General features: G+C 40.9%; 1 protein-coding gene across 1 annotated transcript in view; it reads left to right on the plus strand.

The window, feature by feature from the left end:
- LOC107658691 (rho GTPase-activating protein 21-like) overlaps positions 1-17,383 on the plus strand; it is a 34,908-nt gene that overhangs the window by 13,906 nt on the left and 3,619 nt on the right. Inside the window, exons 5-20 of the mRNA XM_016447343.1 lie at positions 1,881-3,471; positions 6,327-6,473; positions 6,604-6,700; positions 6,800-6,836; positions 7,240-7,362; positions 7,506-7,805; positions 9,207-9,268; positions 11,575-11,708; positions 11,789-11,931; positions 12,392-12,550; positions 12,643-12,721; positions 12,984-13,057; positions 13,198-13,287; positions 13,804-13,929; positions 14,007-14,048; positions 14,975-15,080. Of these exons, the coding sequence (XP_016302829.1) occupies positions 1,881-3,471; positions 6,327-6,473; positions 6,604-6,700; positions 6,800-6,836; positions 7,240-7,362; positions 7,506-7,805; positions 9,207-9,268; positions 11,575-11,708; positions 11,789-11,931; positions 12,392-12,550; positions 12,643-12,721; positions 12,984-13,057; positions 13,198-13,287; positions 13,804-13,929; positions 14,007-14,048; positions 14,975-15,080 (3,310 nt within the window). The remainder of the gene's footprint in view (positions 1-1,880; positions 3,472-6,326; positions 6,474-6,603; positions 6,701-6,799; positions 6,837-7,239; positions 7,363-7,505; positions 7,806-9,206; positions 9,269-11,574; positions 11,709-11,788; positions 11,932-12,391; positions 12,551-12,642; positions 12,722-12,983; positions 13,058-13,197; positions 13,288-13,803; positions 13,930-14,006; positions 14,049-14,974; positions 15,081-17,383) is intronic.

A 17,383-nucleotide genomic window follows, 5' to 3' on the forward strand; every position in this document is an offset into this window, starting at 1 on the left:
AAGAGGCGTGAAAGGGTGCTACCGTGGGCAGTAGTTTAAGGATTTCTGTGAGAGCAGGAGAGACAGGAAGAGGCAGGAAAGACGAGATTAGATCAGCTGGAGTCAGCTGACTGCTCTATGTTGTATACCGTCTCTCTGGCAGAGGCGAGAGAGAAAGCAGGGAAGGGAGGGGAAACTGTACCGTATGAGCTGAATGTATAATCAAGCATCTGCCTCCGACATGTGAATGGTTACAGCTCTCCAGTGAGAGTGAGGGAGGGAGTGAACGAGTGGATGTGTTAGCTGGGAGGGAGGGAGGGTGGGAGCGTGTGTGCGTGTGATCACGGAGTAATCTGCTTGCGGATGGATGGAGAAGGGAGAGATGGCGAGCCGATCGCTACTACGCGAGGCAGGCGGCAGGCACCTCAGCCCCCTCCTCGACTGGGAGCGACGAGGACAAGCAGGTGGCATCGCTAACGTGACAGTCTTCCCACCGCTCCTCTCCACCTTCCCACGGTCCCTCCTCGCTGACAGCACTGCAGCTCCTGTGCATTTTTTGCGCTCTGTGCAGAGATATTTACTGTGATAGTGGTTGTCAGTACATGGACTTGATTCTTTTGGTTTTGACCGTTCTTTTACTTTCCCTCCCTTTCTCTCTGTTTTTCCTCTGTGGGTTTGTGATGTAATGGCTGCAGTTTTCACAGGAAATCACTAGTCTGGTAAGCTAATGAACAATGCATACATGTAGATTGTGATGTTTTTTTTATTATTTATAAATGTCACGCATATCATTGTATTCCAGTTGGTTGTTGATTTCCTGTCCCTTGTCATTTTCAGATGGCTGTCATGACGTTTCTGGTTATGTGTAGCATAGTATCACATAGCGTGTTGATTGTCTCGATCGCAGTAGCTGATATATTGTGTGACCTGTTTGATTTAGCTGTGTGGGTAGTTCTCAGCTATATCCAGCAGTCATATTTACTGTGCCTCGCCCCTTTTTCCTCATTTCTCTCTTTTCCTATGATGAACTTTGGCCTGTGTAACAAGCCATCTGTGGCATTTCACGAAAGGAGGAGCGAAGTTCCCTACTACTGATATCAGATTTGGTTTGTATAGTTATTCAAAAGGAATGTAACTCTGTATGATGGGTTGAAAGTCCACTTTACATGACTTGCTGTCATGTTTTGAAAGACACCAAATCAGAGGAAGACAAATAATACGGAGCCTGGTGTTTGTTTTGAATCTGACGTTATCCAACAGAAGTCTTGCAATAGTTGTTTATTTTAAACTGTGGATTTAGACATGATTACGGAGGTCAGATTCAGTGCCGTTTCTAATCAGGGCCATCGTTCACCTCTGGCTTCAGTGTCGCTTCGGTCACGTGTGGTGACCCGAACGGTGGGTTGACATCACTTTCTTGCTATTCTGAATCGTTGTTTATCGTGTTTATTTTGGGCTGCCTAGTGCTTCCTTTAGAGGTACGTCTCGGTGTGTGAAATGGAGGCTGGTCTTGTTTTCCAGCACCATAATAAAATTTAAAGGGAAGGAATTACCTGTTTGCTTCCAGCTGAGATCAGATCACAGCTGTTTTTTACAGTCATACACAGCAGAAACGGTAATTAGAAGTTTGCAGCCCTATAGTTTGGAAGTCAAGTTAATTACTGTAGGTGTATTTGTGTTCTGAACTGTCAGCTTTGGATATTGTTATGAATGTTATAGAATTCTCCAGCACTTGGCACACCAGAGTACGGCTCACACTTCTGACCTGTCAAACTCCCACATGCAAATGTAGTGCCGTCCTCCCACACAGGGAGAACTATTTGTAGGAAATCATCATGAATTTCAAGTTTTCTCTGATACTGTGAGTACTATTTCACTTTACCTGATTCTTTCTTCCACAGGCCTATTCCCAAGATGCCTACCTTAAGGGTCATGATGCATACAGTGGAAATGCCCACCATATCCCGGAGCCACCCCCTATATGTTACCCTCGAGTAGACTGTAAGCCCCCGGGAATAGCCCAGGCCACTGAGACATCAGCCCCGGGGGTTGTAGCATCTGATCTAGGATACCGTGTGGAGATACCAGTACCTCCCTCCACTCCACCACCCATTCCAAAGACACAGACTGCAGTGTGTGTGTGCAATGAAAGTGTTCGGACTGTGGTGGTACCCCCTCATGTTCACATGGGCCGTATGGTTCCAGGTCATCGGGGTGACTATGGTCTAGTAGGCCCAGATCCAATGCTGATCAGAGCCAGGCCTGGTACGGTGTCTGGTGGTCGTCCGCCGTACCTCCACCCTCGCAAAGCTGACATGTTCCCTTCAGGTTACCATGGTGATCCTTATGCCATTCCACCTACACACTATGCGCCTGCTTCCTCCATTACCTCCCCTGCTACCCACCAGAACATTGACTGGCGGACTTACCAGACATACCAGGAATATATCAATAATAAAGGTCTTCACACTTACAGTCGGACTATTCAAGAGCGTTTAGACAGCCTGCGAGCTGCATCCCAAAGTGTCCACGGTGGCCCCCACTGCGGACCCCAACCCGGCTGGGGCAATAAATTACGCCGCAGAAGCACTTCTCATGACCGGGCTTACCAGGGCCCTTCTGTGCTTCCTCCACGCAGTGCTTCACAGGATAGGATGAGTGGGACAGAGAGAGCGGCCCACGCCAGGGACTGGCCTCCTCGTAGCGTATCCTCTGACGGGCTCATGTGGAAGCCCCGCGTTTATTCAGACTATGTGGAACATAGTGAACCAGTTCCTCCTGCACCATGGGCCGCTGTGGATAGGCAGCTGTATGGCAGAGTAGACCAGAGGAGTCGTCCTAGTAGACAGTCTCTCCCACCTCGGGCGGTCCTTTACCGTCCTCCGACAGGGTATGGTATGAGCGTCAGGGGTGTTGCTGGCTCACATACGCACAGCTCCAGAATGGACATCCCACCCACCTCTGGTTTTCCAGAGCCACCTCGCAATGGACTAAACCAGGCTAAAGAGCCTCCTTCCAAAGACCAAAGCGGAGCTGTTGTCGGAAATCGTATTTCTAATTCGTCATCGTACCAATCGAGAACTAGGGCCGAAACCATGCAGAGCCCAGAAACTGGGAAGGAAAATCCAGTCGGATATAGGTCAGCATCTTACTCCGCTCCTCCTCCGCAGAGGCCACAGTGTGGGGCATCATCTCAGAGGACACACCCACGGGATGTCAAGGGCCTACCGGTAAATGGGTCCAGTCCTGTTGAGGGTGTAGTCCTCCGGGAGAAGCCCCCAGCAGGGAAGGGGACCCCACAACCTCTCCGCCATCCCTCGTACATCCTTGCCGTGAACGACATGGATGGATCCGAGCCGGCAAGGGGCGGTGTCTGTTGGTTGCCCAATGATGCCCGCCGGGAGATGCACATGCGGAGACTGGGGGAGCAGCTTGACTCCTCCTTCTGCTCCAGTAATCTGGACGAATCACTTGACTCCATTCCCTTCATCGGTAAGTGCACTCTTTGTAACCATAGCAACGCTAACCCGGCAACAATCTTGAGCTAGCAGTAGGGATTGTTTTAGAGTTGCCGCAGATATTTTTGAATAATAATTGCTTGTGTAGTCAATAATGGTGATGTATTGTGCAATTGATTTTTTATGTGCAATTTGGGCCATTAGTGATTTCCTGTATTAATAATGCTCCAGTACCTTATGCAATTTCAAACTGATCACAATTTCAAATCCCGACCCCATGTGTCCAGACAGAGGATTATCGTGGCCAAATTTGACTTTGTATCATCTGTTCTATCAAAATTTCAAAGCTTGAAGAGTAGAGTTGATGTATGCAGAAGGTGCAAATCTAGGCCTGTGAGTGTGGCTGTTTGGGAGTGACTGAAGGAGAGTGAGAGTGACTGTGTGTGAGTCACGGTGTTTTTCAGGGAGGAGGTGGCCTTCTCTCATACTCTAATGCCTGAGGATTGGTCTGGAATATTGAGTGATAGCCTAGCTGTGCTTTGTCACATTTTGTCTTTGATGCTTTGGTGTTTTGTGCACTAGCCTTCAGATATTAGGCATACTCTGTAACACGTTTGTTGCTTACCTTTTATACCGTTTACACATTTGGATGAGAGTTTTGAAAAATACTGATAATTTTTAGAAAGAATACAAGAGAGAAGGTAAATAAGTAGCAGTAGGAGTGTTAGTGGTAATATACAAATGGTTTACTTGGTATTTCAGGTAGGTATATGATATTCTCATTAGTGCTGGGGATTATATTGAAGATGCATGATCTGTTCACTTGTGATTTTGCCGGAAATGTTAAATTAAGCAACGTTGGGAATATTGCAGTTATTGTATTGTGCTTTTTATTTCCCCATTAAGTTTTCTAAAGAGTGCGCCATTTTGGATAATATGTTTATAATAATAATAATATTAATAGTAATGTACACATGCAATAGGTGGGGATAATTTACCCTGAGGTCATTGTGGGGAAAAAAAACACTTTGGTGTGATGCGAATTTTCGCTAATTATTTTTATTATAAAAGTTTGATTTCAGTGACTGGCTGACTGTACATTATTCATCATTACCTATAGCTATGAATTGCGGTATGGATGCATGGTATGCATGCATGTAACAAATAAATATAAAATAATTATAATAGAAAATAACCATATGAATATTTATATGATTATAATCACATAAATATTTTTAATTAGACTTTTTTAAGGTCTTGCAAATACGCATTTGACCGTTTGGTTAAAATGATGGTTTGAAAAAAATATCAACCTTATAATCCACTTGTGGCTAAACATTTGATATTTTTAGCTGTAGCATCCAGATTTAGATGATTTCATATTGTGAAGTTGTGTTACTGTCTAAACATTAGTCAGCACAATCATCATTTATTATTATTTTTAAGAGCTTGTATACTAGGGTCACGACTCCAGTGGTTTTTGTTAATTGTAAATCAATAACAATTAAAACTTTGAATAGGTCTTCGGGTTGTCTAAGCTCTTTACTTAATGTTTAATACTGTAAGTAAATGCTCTAGATTTTGTGGGTAACACGTCACATTTTCTGATTGCAGTTTTCCTGGTTATATGATGTGTGTTTTATGCAGACAATCCTAGCATTCCTGATTCTGGCACTGCATATGCTTTTACTGTTATTAGTCAGATTTGTACTGCTTGTTCTCACTGAGTTTTCAGATAGCCTGGCAAGGGAGGCAAATTGTCTAAGACTGTTTGTATAAAAATGTGTTTGGTTATTCAGCTTTTGATAAAAAATGCATGGTTGGACACATGTATGCAGTAAACATGAATGGTAGAAATTATTTTTAATTTTTAAACAACAGGTAAATGTTTTTAGCTATCCTAGGATTTGTATATGATGCCCTAATTGCAGTAGTATGCTATATTTTCGACTACATGAGTGACATCCAGTTAACATTCGGAATCAATATGGTTGTTTGTAATTCCGTTTTGATTACATCATTTGCAGTCCAAACCAAGAACTAACATTGCTTAGTTTGTTTTACCAGTCCAGCTTGTTAACTACCAAACCTCAGATTGTCCATTGTAAGTTGCTTTGGAGAAAAGTATCTGCTGAAATGAATTTAGTAGAGGATGGTTGCCACCTATGCCTTGCAGCAAAACCCAGTCTATTATCCTGTAAAATGAAGCTAGGCTAGCACTGATGGCATTAATATTCTCGTGTCTTGGAGCAAGGCGATCTGTAGGCTACGCTGGAGCTCTTTAGCTAGGCCCGAAGAGGGTTTTGCGTACCTTCCCCTTGGCCCTCTTTGAGACGCTGGAGGATGCAGGAACTAGGGCAGTTGCTTTAATTTTAGCTGCTCCAGCCCTCTGGCAGCACAGAACAGCTTTGTACTCCAACCTTTTTTGGCTAAGACCTGCAGAGGAGCTCAAAAAGTTTTCAGTGCTCTCGAATACAGGACATGTCAAATTGTAAGATAAATAAAACTGTCCTCATTCCTAGAAAAAGTTTATGCAGACTTCTTGCTTGCAATGAAATCAAGATATGCACTTGTAGGCTTGACGTTTTTAAGGCAAAATAAAAGCTGTTGTCTATGGTATGGTATGGTATGGTCTATAAAGAAAGTTCAATACTCTGTCTTATTCTTTGTTCTGTTAGTATCAACAGTATCAAAGATCAAATGGGAGAAGTGAAGGGCATATGTGATGGGCATATGAATATGTACAGTATAGTAGAAAGAACACATTTAACTTTTATTTTTCTTTACTTCAGCTTGTTGCTCTGTGAGCCTCTGTGTGTACACGTATGAACTCACATGCCAAAGAGAGTTGCATTATTCATGTTTACCACTCTGTTACCGTGTTTACAGATGAGCCAGCCAGCCCTAGTGTAGACCATGATGGCAGCCATATTGCTGCGTCGGCTGTGATCTCTGGAGCTCAGGCTGTAATCTCTGACAGCCCCAGACCTACCACCCCCAGCCCCCTCATGCGCCGGCAACTGTCTCATGACCAAGGTAAGCGTGTCTGTACAGATTTAAGTTTTTTTTTTTTTTACAATTATTGCCATCTGAGAGCATCATGTGAATGGATCAGTGAGCATTTTGTTGAGCTTGTTACTGATGTTGTATTTTTGTCTACATGCAGAGTCTCTCAGAAATGCCATTCTAGAATCGGGAACCAAAACGGAGCGCTCAAAGTCATACGACGAGGGCCTGGATAACTATCGGGAGGAAGGCCGTGGGTAAGTGTCTTTTAAAAGTGATGGATCGTGATGTTGGAGATTCCTAATACTGTCAATTTGAGTGGTTGTTTGGCCTAACATAATCATTCATTTCCACAGACGATCCAGCAAACCGAGTCTAAAGGTTTTCAAGAAGGTGAGATGCAAAAGTCTCCCTCATAAAGAGCAGCTTTCATTAAACCAGAATGGTCATTCACTAATAATGGCACCTGTTCCAAAACCTTGTGAGATGCCTGTGTTTGGAGCATTTTAAGACTTTCTTTTTGTCAAATTTAAAGGCAATCCTATTGAAGTGTTTGGACAAAAATGCACCCAAATTGGTCAACCCAAAAAAAAAAAACTATAATAGTTGCAACAGTTTCTGCAAACGATTGTGGGCAGTCCGTAGGAACGTCATCTGATGCTTGGGTGATTAGTCAATGCAGAGATCTCTACATCGGTCATTTGTGAGGTTCCAAAAGGTTTTGGAACAGAGAATAAATGATTGACAATTATCCGAGGCTAGATACCAAAATGTCATGTTTGTTCTGCTCTTATAGGCATTGGATGGCCATAAGTCTGATGACTCCAGCTCCAGAAGAGACTCCTCCACTGAGATCTTCAGTGACTCAACCAAGGAGGGTTGGCTGCATTTCCGACAGCTCAACACTGAGAAGGGCAAGGTGGGAAAATGTTCTCTCAGTCTTTCACTACACATTTCCCATTTCATTCAAGAGCATATTGAATTGAATGTTGATAGTTTTACTGTAATTGTTGTAGATTACTGATCATGACCTGCACTTTACATGTGTTCTTCTCTTTATAGCGAGTAGGAGGCGGCATGCGGCCGTGGAAACAGATGTATGCAGTGCTGCGGGGACACTCCCTCTACCTCTATAAAGACAAAAAGGAGGGGCTTTCTCACGTCAACTCGCAACTGGAGGATGAGCCGCTTTCAATCAGCATCAAGGCCTGCTTGATTGACATCTCTTACAGTGACACAAAGCGCAAGAATGTCCTGCGGCTAACGACTTCAGACTGCGAGTATCTGTTTCAGGCAGAGGGCCGAGAAGACATGCTGTCCTGGATAAGAGTCATTCAAGAAAACAGCAACCTGGACGAGGAGGTTTGTTGACAATGATAACGTGACAGCTAAGGTATTTATACAGTGGTGTGATGTAAGTTTCATCGTCAGTATAGTACGCATGTAAAGCCATATCTAATTCTGCATACTCTGTTTGGTCAGCTTGCACTTTTTTGAATTAATTAGTTTGTCCACAAGGTGCAAACACTGCCCTGTTTCACAGTCAAAAGAAACAGATGAGGCAGAAAAACAAACCACTAGGCAGTAATAGATGTCAAATTGATGTCTGATAATAGATGTCTGATTTGGTGAGCGCTTGTGTGAGGGGGTTAATAGATACCTGCAACTGTAGTTTAAACGAGTACAAAGAAATTTTATCAGTCATAACAAGGATGACACTTTCTAGTGCGCATATTTGCACACTATCAAATGAAGTATCCTATGCATTCAGCTGTACACATGCGCTAAGTATCAAAATAGAAGTATACTTCGGGATTTAAGTCATTAATGAAGTGACACCTCAAGACTAGGTATAAAAAGGTCAACAGATGCGAATCAAAACTGGCCATGGCTGCATGTTCGTTTCCTTCTGTTGAACACGCCAAGATTGGATGTATTGGATGCAAAAACAGGTAAAAAGTATTGGCATCTTGCTAATGGGCACACCAATTTTGAACCAATCACTTGAGCCATGTGACTAATTACTGTAACTGCAGGGAAATGACAACCGTATAAAGCTGGATTGGCTGGTGGCCAATTGGCCTTCACAATCGGCTAATCAGCAGACAAGGAAAAATCTATTTTATGCTTTTATGGGTGTTCCAAAAATCAGGCTCTGATAAAGCATCTGCTGTATGCAGTAAAATGTTTGTGATCTGTATTTTGCTTGCAATTTTTACTATTTGAATACACGGCTAATTTGGAAACACCATAAATGGAGAAAGTTGCTTTTTGCAACATAATGGTGTAGTTACAGCATCTACCAACAGAGGATAACAGGATAACCACTCAATCCTTGACTCCTTTCTAAACAGTGTCTGATTACACATTAAAAATGTCATGTGAGCAGCCTCACAAAAAACTAATATGAGCAGGAAATCATTGTAGATTGATATCATCATGTGAAGTCTGTGGCCCATGTCTGCCCCTCAGAGTTGACTGCACAAGCATCACAGTATTGCATATCTTTGTCCTGAAAAGAAACCATGTGAAAACCAGCTTACTGCTAACGTAACAACACTTTGCCATTTGCTGAAATCAGTGTCGAGGTGACATTGTTTACTGAAGGTGTGCAGATTATGGGTAGGCTTTTTGTTAATGTTCTTCTCCTGTGTTTGCCAGAGGAACTGGTTTTCTTTAACACTCACAATCAGATTAATGTTGCAGTACTTTCAGCTTTACATGTTACCACGATGTTAATGATTCTTTGTCTTATGTTTTCAGAACGCTGCCGTAACCAGCACTGATTTGATCAACAGAAAGCTCAAAGAATATATATCAATGAGGTAAAGATCATGTCATAGAGACCAGCAAGTTTGTCTTCATGAAGGCCCTGTTCCAAATCCTAGTGAGCTGCCTCACTGACATGAAGCTCTGTCAGCTGTCACTCACTCACACTGAACACCAAACAAAAGGCATAGCCACACACAAAGTTAGTGTTGTTAGTATTAGCCACACAAAAATACAGTATGGCTTAGCACAATTATCAAATTGCAAAGGTTTTAAATGAATAAATACATGCATTATGTATTTCTAGAGTGTAGCGTGACTCTTACATGCGAGCAGCTAATGATCTGGTGCTTTTAGTGTCTTGCAGCAACTCGGTTCACAGTAAATTCTCTGCATCAGCTCGGCGTTTGGGTCGATTATAACTTGCATTTGGAAAACTAGTATGTTGTCTTTTTCAAATGAATTATAGAAAAATAAAATTTATACCGATATACTTTGATACTTCAAATTCATTTGAATACTAACAAAGGACACAGGGAGGTGCTGCGGGAAATCCGCAAGATCCAGGTTGCCCTAAACATGAGATAATAGAGACAATAATTCTATATATACTAGGGCTGGGTGATATAGCAAAAAAAATTATCAACGATATAATGTTTCATGTTGTTCGGTATCAATAATTATTGCCATTTTTTATAACCTTTTTTTAAACAGAGCAATATAATTTTTTTTTACATTTAACCACTGTATTTTTAAATTAACCCAATTTATTGAGACAAACAACAAATATTTTTTGTTTTAACAATCACACACAAAATAAAAATTAGAGAAATATCTCATTTCTAATGTTTTATATGCAGATTTAAATAGGTCTTAAGGAAACTTTTGACATTCCGAGGCCACAGGAGGGCGCAATGAGCAAAATAATGCAGCACATTTAAATTGTCAACGCAAGGAAATATCTGTCTATAAAAAAATGTGCATTACGACTAAATTAACTCATAAAAATCAAATATAATTTCGTAAATTGCATAAACAATTATGAACAAAACAGCATCATGTATTTATGCATTGCTTAATCCAAAGAGCCGAAGCGCCATTCACACAGATTGCATTTAAAAACATAAGAGACACAGCGAAAAGGAATAAACCTCCACAAATTTGTGACGTGTTTTCTAAATGTTTAAACTGTTTTACCTTTGCATGGCTACATCTCTTGTGTGAGACGCGAGTGCAGCAGTCATTTGTCTGTCTAAAAAATGCGTTGAATATTCGTTCTGTGCGAATGGCTTGGTTTTGGTTTTAACCTAATCAAGATCTTCTCCGCATTGAGGTGCTATATTTCTCTAATATTTTGAATGAATAACACAGCAGCGGTGCGTTTCGGGGACTAGACTAACAAAACATTAAAATGAAACAACGTCACTTACATCATTATCACCGCATCTCGCGCGCCACTGATGACGCTCCCTGATGCACACCTAACATTCAAATGCAAATGTTTATTTTAAATTCGACTAATATTCATTCTTTATTCACAATCTCCTCATCACAGGCAGGCACAGCACTCATTTCAGCATGTGTTCGTGTTTTTTGTGTGCTGTCTGCATCACTCATAGTACGTGCCTATATTGTGCGCTATATCGAACATTTTTTCTATCGTTATCGAAGAAGGTGTACCGTCGGTAAATATCGATACCGTTTTATCGCCCAAGCCTAATATATACTATACTTACTGCAAAAATATTTTACATCTGAAAGAAGAAGCACTTCAACTCTCTTCCCCCATTTACATCAGCACCATAAACAGCAGTATGAGTGTTGCAGAAGTAATGATAGATTTTTTTATTTGAAAACAGAGCCATACTTTGTTCAGTTTAAAAAGAAAAGGTCTTTTTTTTTCTCAATCTACTGTACCAAAAACATACCAAACAGTGACTTAAAAACTAAAGTATGTAGCGAACTGATAATCTTGTGTACCATTACACCCCTATTGGAGATGCAACATGTGCCAACCATCTTCCCAAAGTTGTAAAGAAAACCACTTAGAAATCGGCTGTTGTCAACAAAAGAGATGCATTAAGGACTCTCTGTGGTTTTCCGTCAAAATAAAAGCTTTATGATAGCCTGTATTGTAATTTTACAGTTTAACTGCAAAATAAAATTGATTATTATATTTTTTTGAAAGTATTTTTAAAATTTTACAATGAAATTTCATTTTTATTTGGTAGTAGTTTTAGTAATAAACAATCGCTTAAATCTTTTTTTTTTATAAAACAATCTTTTTTTCTTCTTTTCTTGCATATGTTGTTGAGCTGCATAAGATTGCCTTGTGTTCAGTAATATGTGTGTGTTCTTACAGTGCACCCAGCAGTAAGACGGAGCCGTCACCCAAAACCTCACGGCAGTCTCTCAGCATTAGGCACACTCTGCTGGGCGGCAGCAGTAAGAGTCAGAGCCTCTATTCGCCCAGGAACGAACAGGAGAGGAGTAAAGGTAGCACACGGCATTATGAAATAACACTGAAACCCATCGTGTTCTCAGTGAGATGTTAATATCAGCGATATGCATCTCAGATGACTTCAGTCCTCCGAGAGATAAAGCTGCTTGGAGGAGAGGAATTCCAGGACTGAAGAAGAAGCCTCAAGATAAGCGGCCCACTGCTGGTGTCACGTTTGGAGTACGACTGGATAATTGCCCTCCTGCACAAACCAACAGAGTAAGAAATGCCAGAGATTACAAATGCACTACTGCATAATGCAAATTAAACCATTATGGGTGAAACTCAAGTAAACATGAGAAGGTTACATTTCACTCCACGAGCAAATGGGGAAAAAAATAATTCAGATTTTGTATGAAGAAACTTTAAGCCTTTATGGATTTTTGCATTGTGACATTATTAGTATGTTTCCCCCTGAATGTGTCTGAATGTTTTACATTTAAATCTTTAATGTTTAATGTTTTTTTTTTTATATTACAGTAGTGAGAAGTAAATAACATAATGAAATTCATGTAAATAAATAATAAAATTCATGTCATGATGGGAAAATAGGAGTGGTTCCAAAAATAGATTCCAATTTCTTAATGCAAATTTGACTTTGGGGTGAAAAATGACCTATTTTTTTAGTTTTGTGAGATTATATGATATTAAAAATAACACTAATTACTATCTGTTACAGTTTGTGCCTTTGATCGTGGAGGTGTGTTGTAAGCTGGTGGAGGAGAGAGGGTTGGAGTACACAGGCATTTATAGAGTCCCCGGAAACAACACTGCCATCTCGAGCATGCAGGAGGAACTAGACACTAAAGGCATGACAGACATTGATATCCAGGATGACGTGAGTCAACACTTTGTGTTGTGTGCTATTATACATGAGAGCTTGTACCATAAAGACAGACCTGATCTTTATGCTTTCATTTTGTTCAGCAGAAGTGGCGAGACCTCAATGTGATCAGCAGTTTGCTTAAGTCCTTTTTTAGGAAACTTCCTGAGCCTCTGTTTACCAATGGTGAGACACATGATCGCATAGAATAGATGATTATGCTGGCTTTATACAAAACGCATGGAAAATACTGTGTGCCGTCAAATGTAAAATAAAAAATAAAATGTACAGTCATAAAAATAAAATGTACAGTCATAAAGTTCTGTATTGAATCTTAGATTTTATGTATGTGTAGCTGTAATAGTTTATAGCACATTTTTTTGGCGTGGGGACCCTGATTAATACACTTCTGGAATGTTCTTATAATGCTTGTTTGCTCTGATCATAGAAAAATATTCCAACTTTATTGATGCCAATCGAATGGAGGACCCTGTTGAGCGGTTAAAAACACTGAAGAGACTGGTACGGTTTATCTGAAGACTGCTGTTGATTTACTGAATACTGACATTTACTAGATTGGAGAAAGAAAAATCCTTTAAATCAGCAATAAAATCCTCAACAGATAACAGGTATAAATCATATGTACCGTTTATTCTGCTCAGATTCATGAGTTACCAGACCATCATTATGAAACGCTCAAGTTCCTCTCTGGACATCTCAAAACTGTCTCTGAAAACTGTGAGAAAAACAAGGTATGAGCTTTGTAAATGTTCAGTTCATTTACCCCAGTGGTGCCCAACCCTGTTCCTGGAGATCTACTTTCCTGCAGAGTTCAGTTTCAACCCTGGTCAAACACACCTGTCTGTAATTATCAAGTGCTCCTTCAGATCCTAATTAGTTGGTTCAGTTATGTTTGATCAGGGTTGGAGCTGAACTCTGCAGGAAGGTAGATCTCCAGGAACAGGGTTGGGCACCCCTGATTTACCCCGTCTAGGTGAGTTCAACAACCTATTATAAGAAATAATGAATGGAAATACTTTAAACTTCTTTTGTAAATGCTATTACTTTACTGTAAATAATCTCTTTCATAAAAGTTAAAAATTAAATAATATAATCAGATCATTAAAACCGCAGTGTTGCTCAGTTTCATCTGTCATAGCATGTCTGAAGAACCTGGAAGCACAAATCCTTGTGTGATGTCAATAATTTCCATTACAGATAGAAAAGAATGAAAAGCCATTAATGGAAGCTTTTTTGTATTTAATTAGATGGAGCCACGTAACCTGGCCATTGTGTTTGGCCCAACTCTTGTCAGAACCTCTGAAGACAACATGACACACATGGTCACGCACATGCCTGATCAGTACAAGATCGTTGAGACTCTCATTCAGCAAGTAAGAGATTTTTCCTTTCATTTGTGTGTAAATTGATGTCTGAATTCTGCTGAACATTCTGCTTTGCTCTTCTACAGTGTGATTGGTTCTTCTCAGAAGATGGAGATGAAGTGCCAACGGTGAGTCTGTAGCTTCCTGCCATTCTTCTCTGAGTGGATTTCTGAGCCCTAAACAAACATCACCATGCTGTCACTCTCCAAGAACTGGAGACTTGGGTCTCCAGGGTAACGCTGGTTAGAAACATCATCCTCATCTTTTTCTCAGTTTCCCTTTTGTCTCATTTCCACCTGGTCCACCTCGCTTGTGTGGAACTATTTAGTCGCAGATAACCACGAGGAACTTCCTACTCCCTTACTGGGGCAGATTTATAATTTTTGGGATCCCAAGGAGAGTTCAGACCTGATGCATTATTTCATTTTACAGAACAAAAGCTGCATTACAGGTATCTCTGAAACTAGGGTGTGAGGCAAGTTAGAAGCTTACTTTAATATAGCTTCATGCAGCTTTGCATCTTTATACAGAGTTAATGAGAGCCGCTTTAACTCATAGCATACAGTGCTCACCATGCTCTGTCTTTAAATGGCTGTGGATGCTGATCTGTGAGTTAAATCCATTGCTGCTAAATGCAGACTTGCTTTGTCTTTCCAAAAGCTGAATGCAAAACCAATGAAGAACTAATAAACTAACCAATTTCACTATATTTTCTGCTCTTCACTTTCATGCAGCAGCAGACTGTAAACCTGTGAGAAATTGACAATTGATTTTAAGTCATGATTTGCTGGTAAATACGAGCACATGGATTTTTTCAGTCACTTTATGGCCATTATAGACCCACCAAGGCCCCAAGCATTTGCATGGTTTGCATGGTGGTTGAAGCTGCCACTGCTCACTGATAATCTTTGCAAACAGTGTTTTAAAAAGAAAGTCAACATTTGGTTGTTTGGAAAAGCTCATACATACACTGCTGAAAAAAAACGGGCCTGAAAGTTCACTATGCCTCATGTAAATGACATATGAATTTCACCTCTCTCATTGTTTATGTCAGACCAACGTGGAGCAAGAGAGCACAGTTCAGTCTCAGCCTGTGCCCAACATTGACCATCTGCTGACTAACATTGGCCGCACCGCTCCTTCACCGGGAGACGTCTCAGGTAATCTTGCGTTCATAGTCCAATTGTTCCAGGCTAGGGATATGAGTTTAGGAGAATGGATGTTACTTAAAACAAACGTGAGACGTTCAGTGTGTTCAGATGTTACTGTGTCTGTATGTTCACACTCTCTTAATATATTTCAGATGATTAGCAGATGCTCATGCTTTCCATTAGATCTGTCAATGTTTAGAGCGAACAAAAGCAAGCTTGCTAGAAATGTCTTTGTGCATATGTAAAGGTGAACTATTTTAGCAATTTTGCATTGGTCAAAAGTATTTGATGAGCTATCTGAAAATTGGATAAAATAGTTCCTATGTATGTGAAGCTTTATGAATCAACCTTTTCCCATTGAATTGTTTCTTTACCTTCCGCCATTGTTTTAGACTTGTTGCCTTTATTTCAATGCTATGATTTCTCCAGAATTCTCCTTTTGCTTTGGTTTGTATTGGTTTGAACTTCACTCATTGTCATCCCTCCCCTAATGCTTTAGTCTCCGTTATGACTCCACTCCTCCTTTTCTTTCAGTTCTTTTCCCTCCTTACTCTTCTCTTGTGCTAACCCGGCGTGTTCTTTCCCAAAAGAAATGGAAAAACCAATGATAAACCACCAAAGGTTTACCCGTCTGACCCATCTTGTCTCTAGTGTTTTTCTTCTCCCTTGTCCCTGTCCAGCACTGCTCACACATTACCCAATCTTGACACAGGCCAAGTGGGCGGCGTCTATCACTCGGTGATGTCACTGATGGACTCTGTAATGTCTGTGATGGACAGCTGGGACTGTAGGAAGAAGGAGGAGTGTTGTCCCCAGTGTAGCTGCCTAGTCTGCAGAAATCCCCGATTCTTATAAATTGAAAGCGAATCCGGGACAAACCCACCAGAAAACAAAAGAAACAAAAAAAGATTGTCAGAGAAGTTGATATTTGTCATCGTCGTGTTGCACGTTTCATATCTTATAAGACTATTATTAACAGAGAGGATACAGAGCTGTGATGGTGTAATGTGTCTGAAAAGCCTCTTTGCTGTCTCTCGTTGTCTCTGAAGCTAACCGCAAGGAGTTCTAGCATGGTATGGTCTTCAGGATTTCCTCCAGTCTTGTGGCGTACAGTAACTGTCATTGATGATGTCTGAAGGGGTGTGGTGAGGGGCTGAGCCGGCTCAAATCATAAAGCTCCCGACAAATATTGTACCATTCAAAAGCATTAGTATCTCTTGATGGAGAGTGAGCAAAGGGGCTTTTGAGTGGTGAAGTAGCCCGTCGTAAGGACTCGCTTCCTCCTCGTAGCTTTGGCCCCTTTAGCCCCTTTCTGCCCTCCTGTCATATCTGACCCTTGTTGTCCCTTGTCATAGTCTCTCAGTGCTTTAATTCATTCTGCATCTCCATGTTCTGCACCGACAAGCTGATGCCGTTAAACACAAACATGGTTCCTCAAGTGACTGATTTTACCTGTAAAAGGACATTCAGACTTGCAACATAGTTCAGTCATTCAGCTGGTAATTTCAGGTGCTGTGACTGAGGGCCTGGTATACTTCTTTTTCCGCGTTCCGCTCCATCTTGCGCACAGCCGTGTCCACGCAGCTTTCTCAACCATGGATTCGGCACATGCACAGTGGACTCGTTCCATCTCAATATTCACTTCACGCCTGTGCTGTTGTACGTGGGCACACAAATTTGCCTGCACACGGACAGTGCACGGGCTGTTGCGGAATGCGGATGGCCGAAGTATACTTTGGGCTTGACCGCTAGCATTGGTTAGAACTGATCCGTTTAGCTGCTCATGAAAATGACAGACGGCATGTGGTGGCAACTAATGGAAGTGTAGACTGTGGAGGTCGCATAGTCCACCTCAGTAGCAAAGCACAGTAAAGCTACATGGCGACCTCTAGTGTTAACATCATTCAAAACGTTTCTTATTTCATAACAACTTGACGTCTCTGCCTGTATGAAAAACACACCTTAATGTCCTTAATTTCAAATCTCCCATATCTAAACTTGTCTCAGTTAATATATAGTTGAATGTTCACAGTTATAATAGTTATTGTGCTCTTGAAATTCTCTAGCCATTTATTGCCTTAAAAATACTAGAAATGGCATGAAATATAGTGGTAGGCGACAAAATTACAAAGTAGGTATTAAAAATAATTTAATAAAAATTACAAAGTACTTAACATCCTAAACAAAATCAAACATTTTATGTTTTCAAGTTTTTTGTGAATAAGTGACTTAATATGCATGCGTATTAATCCCATGATGCAATATAACCAACTCATGTAGGTTTACAAAAGTAAAGAATTAAGCACACTCAG

Source organism: Sinocyclocheilus anshuiensis, unplaced genomic scaffold (assembly GCF_001515605.1).
Source record: "Sinocyclocheilus anshuiensis isolate Anshui unplaced genomic scaffold, SAMN03320099.WGS_v1.1 scaffold864, whole genome shotgun sequence".
NCBI lineage: Eukaryota > Metazoa > Chordata > Actinopteri > Cypriniformes > Cyprinidae > Sinocyclocheilus > Sinocyclocheilus anshuiensis.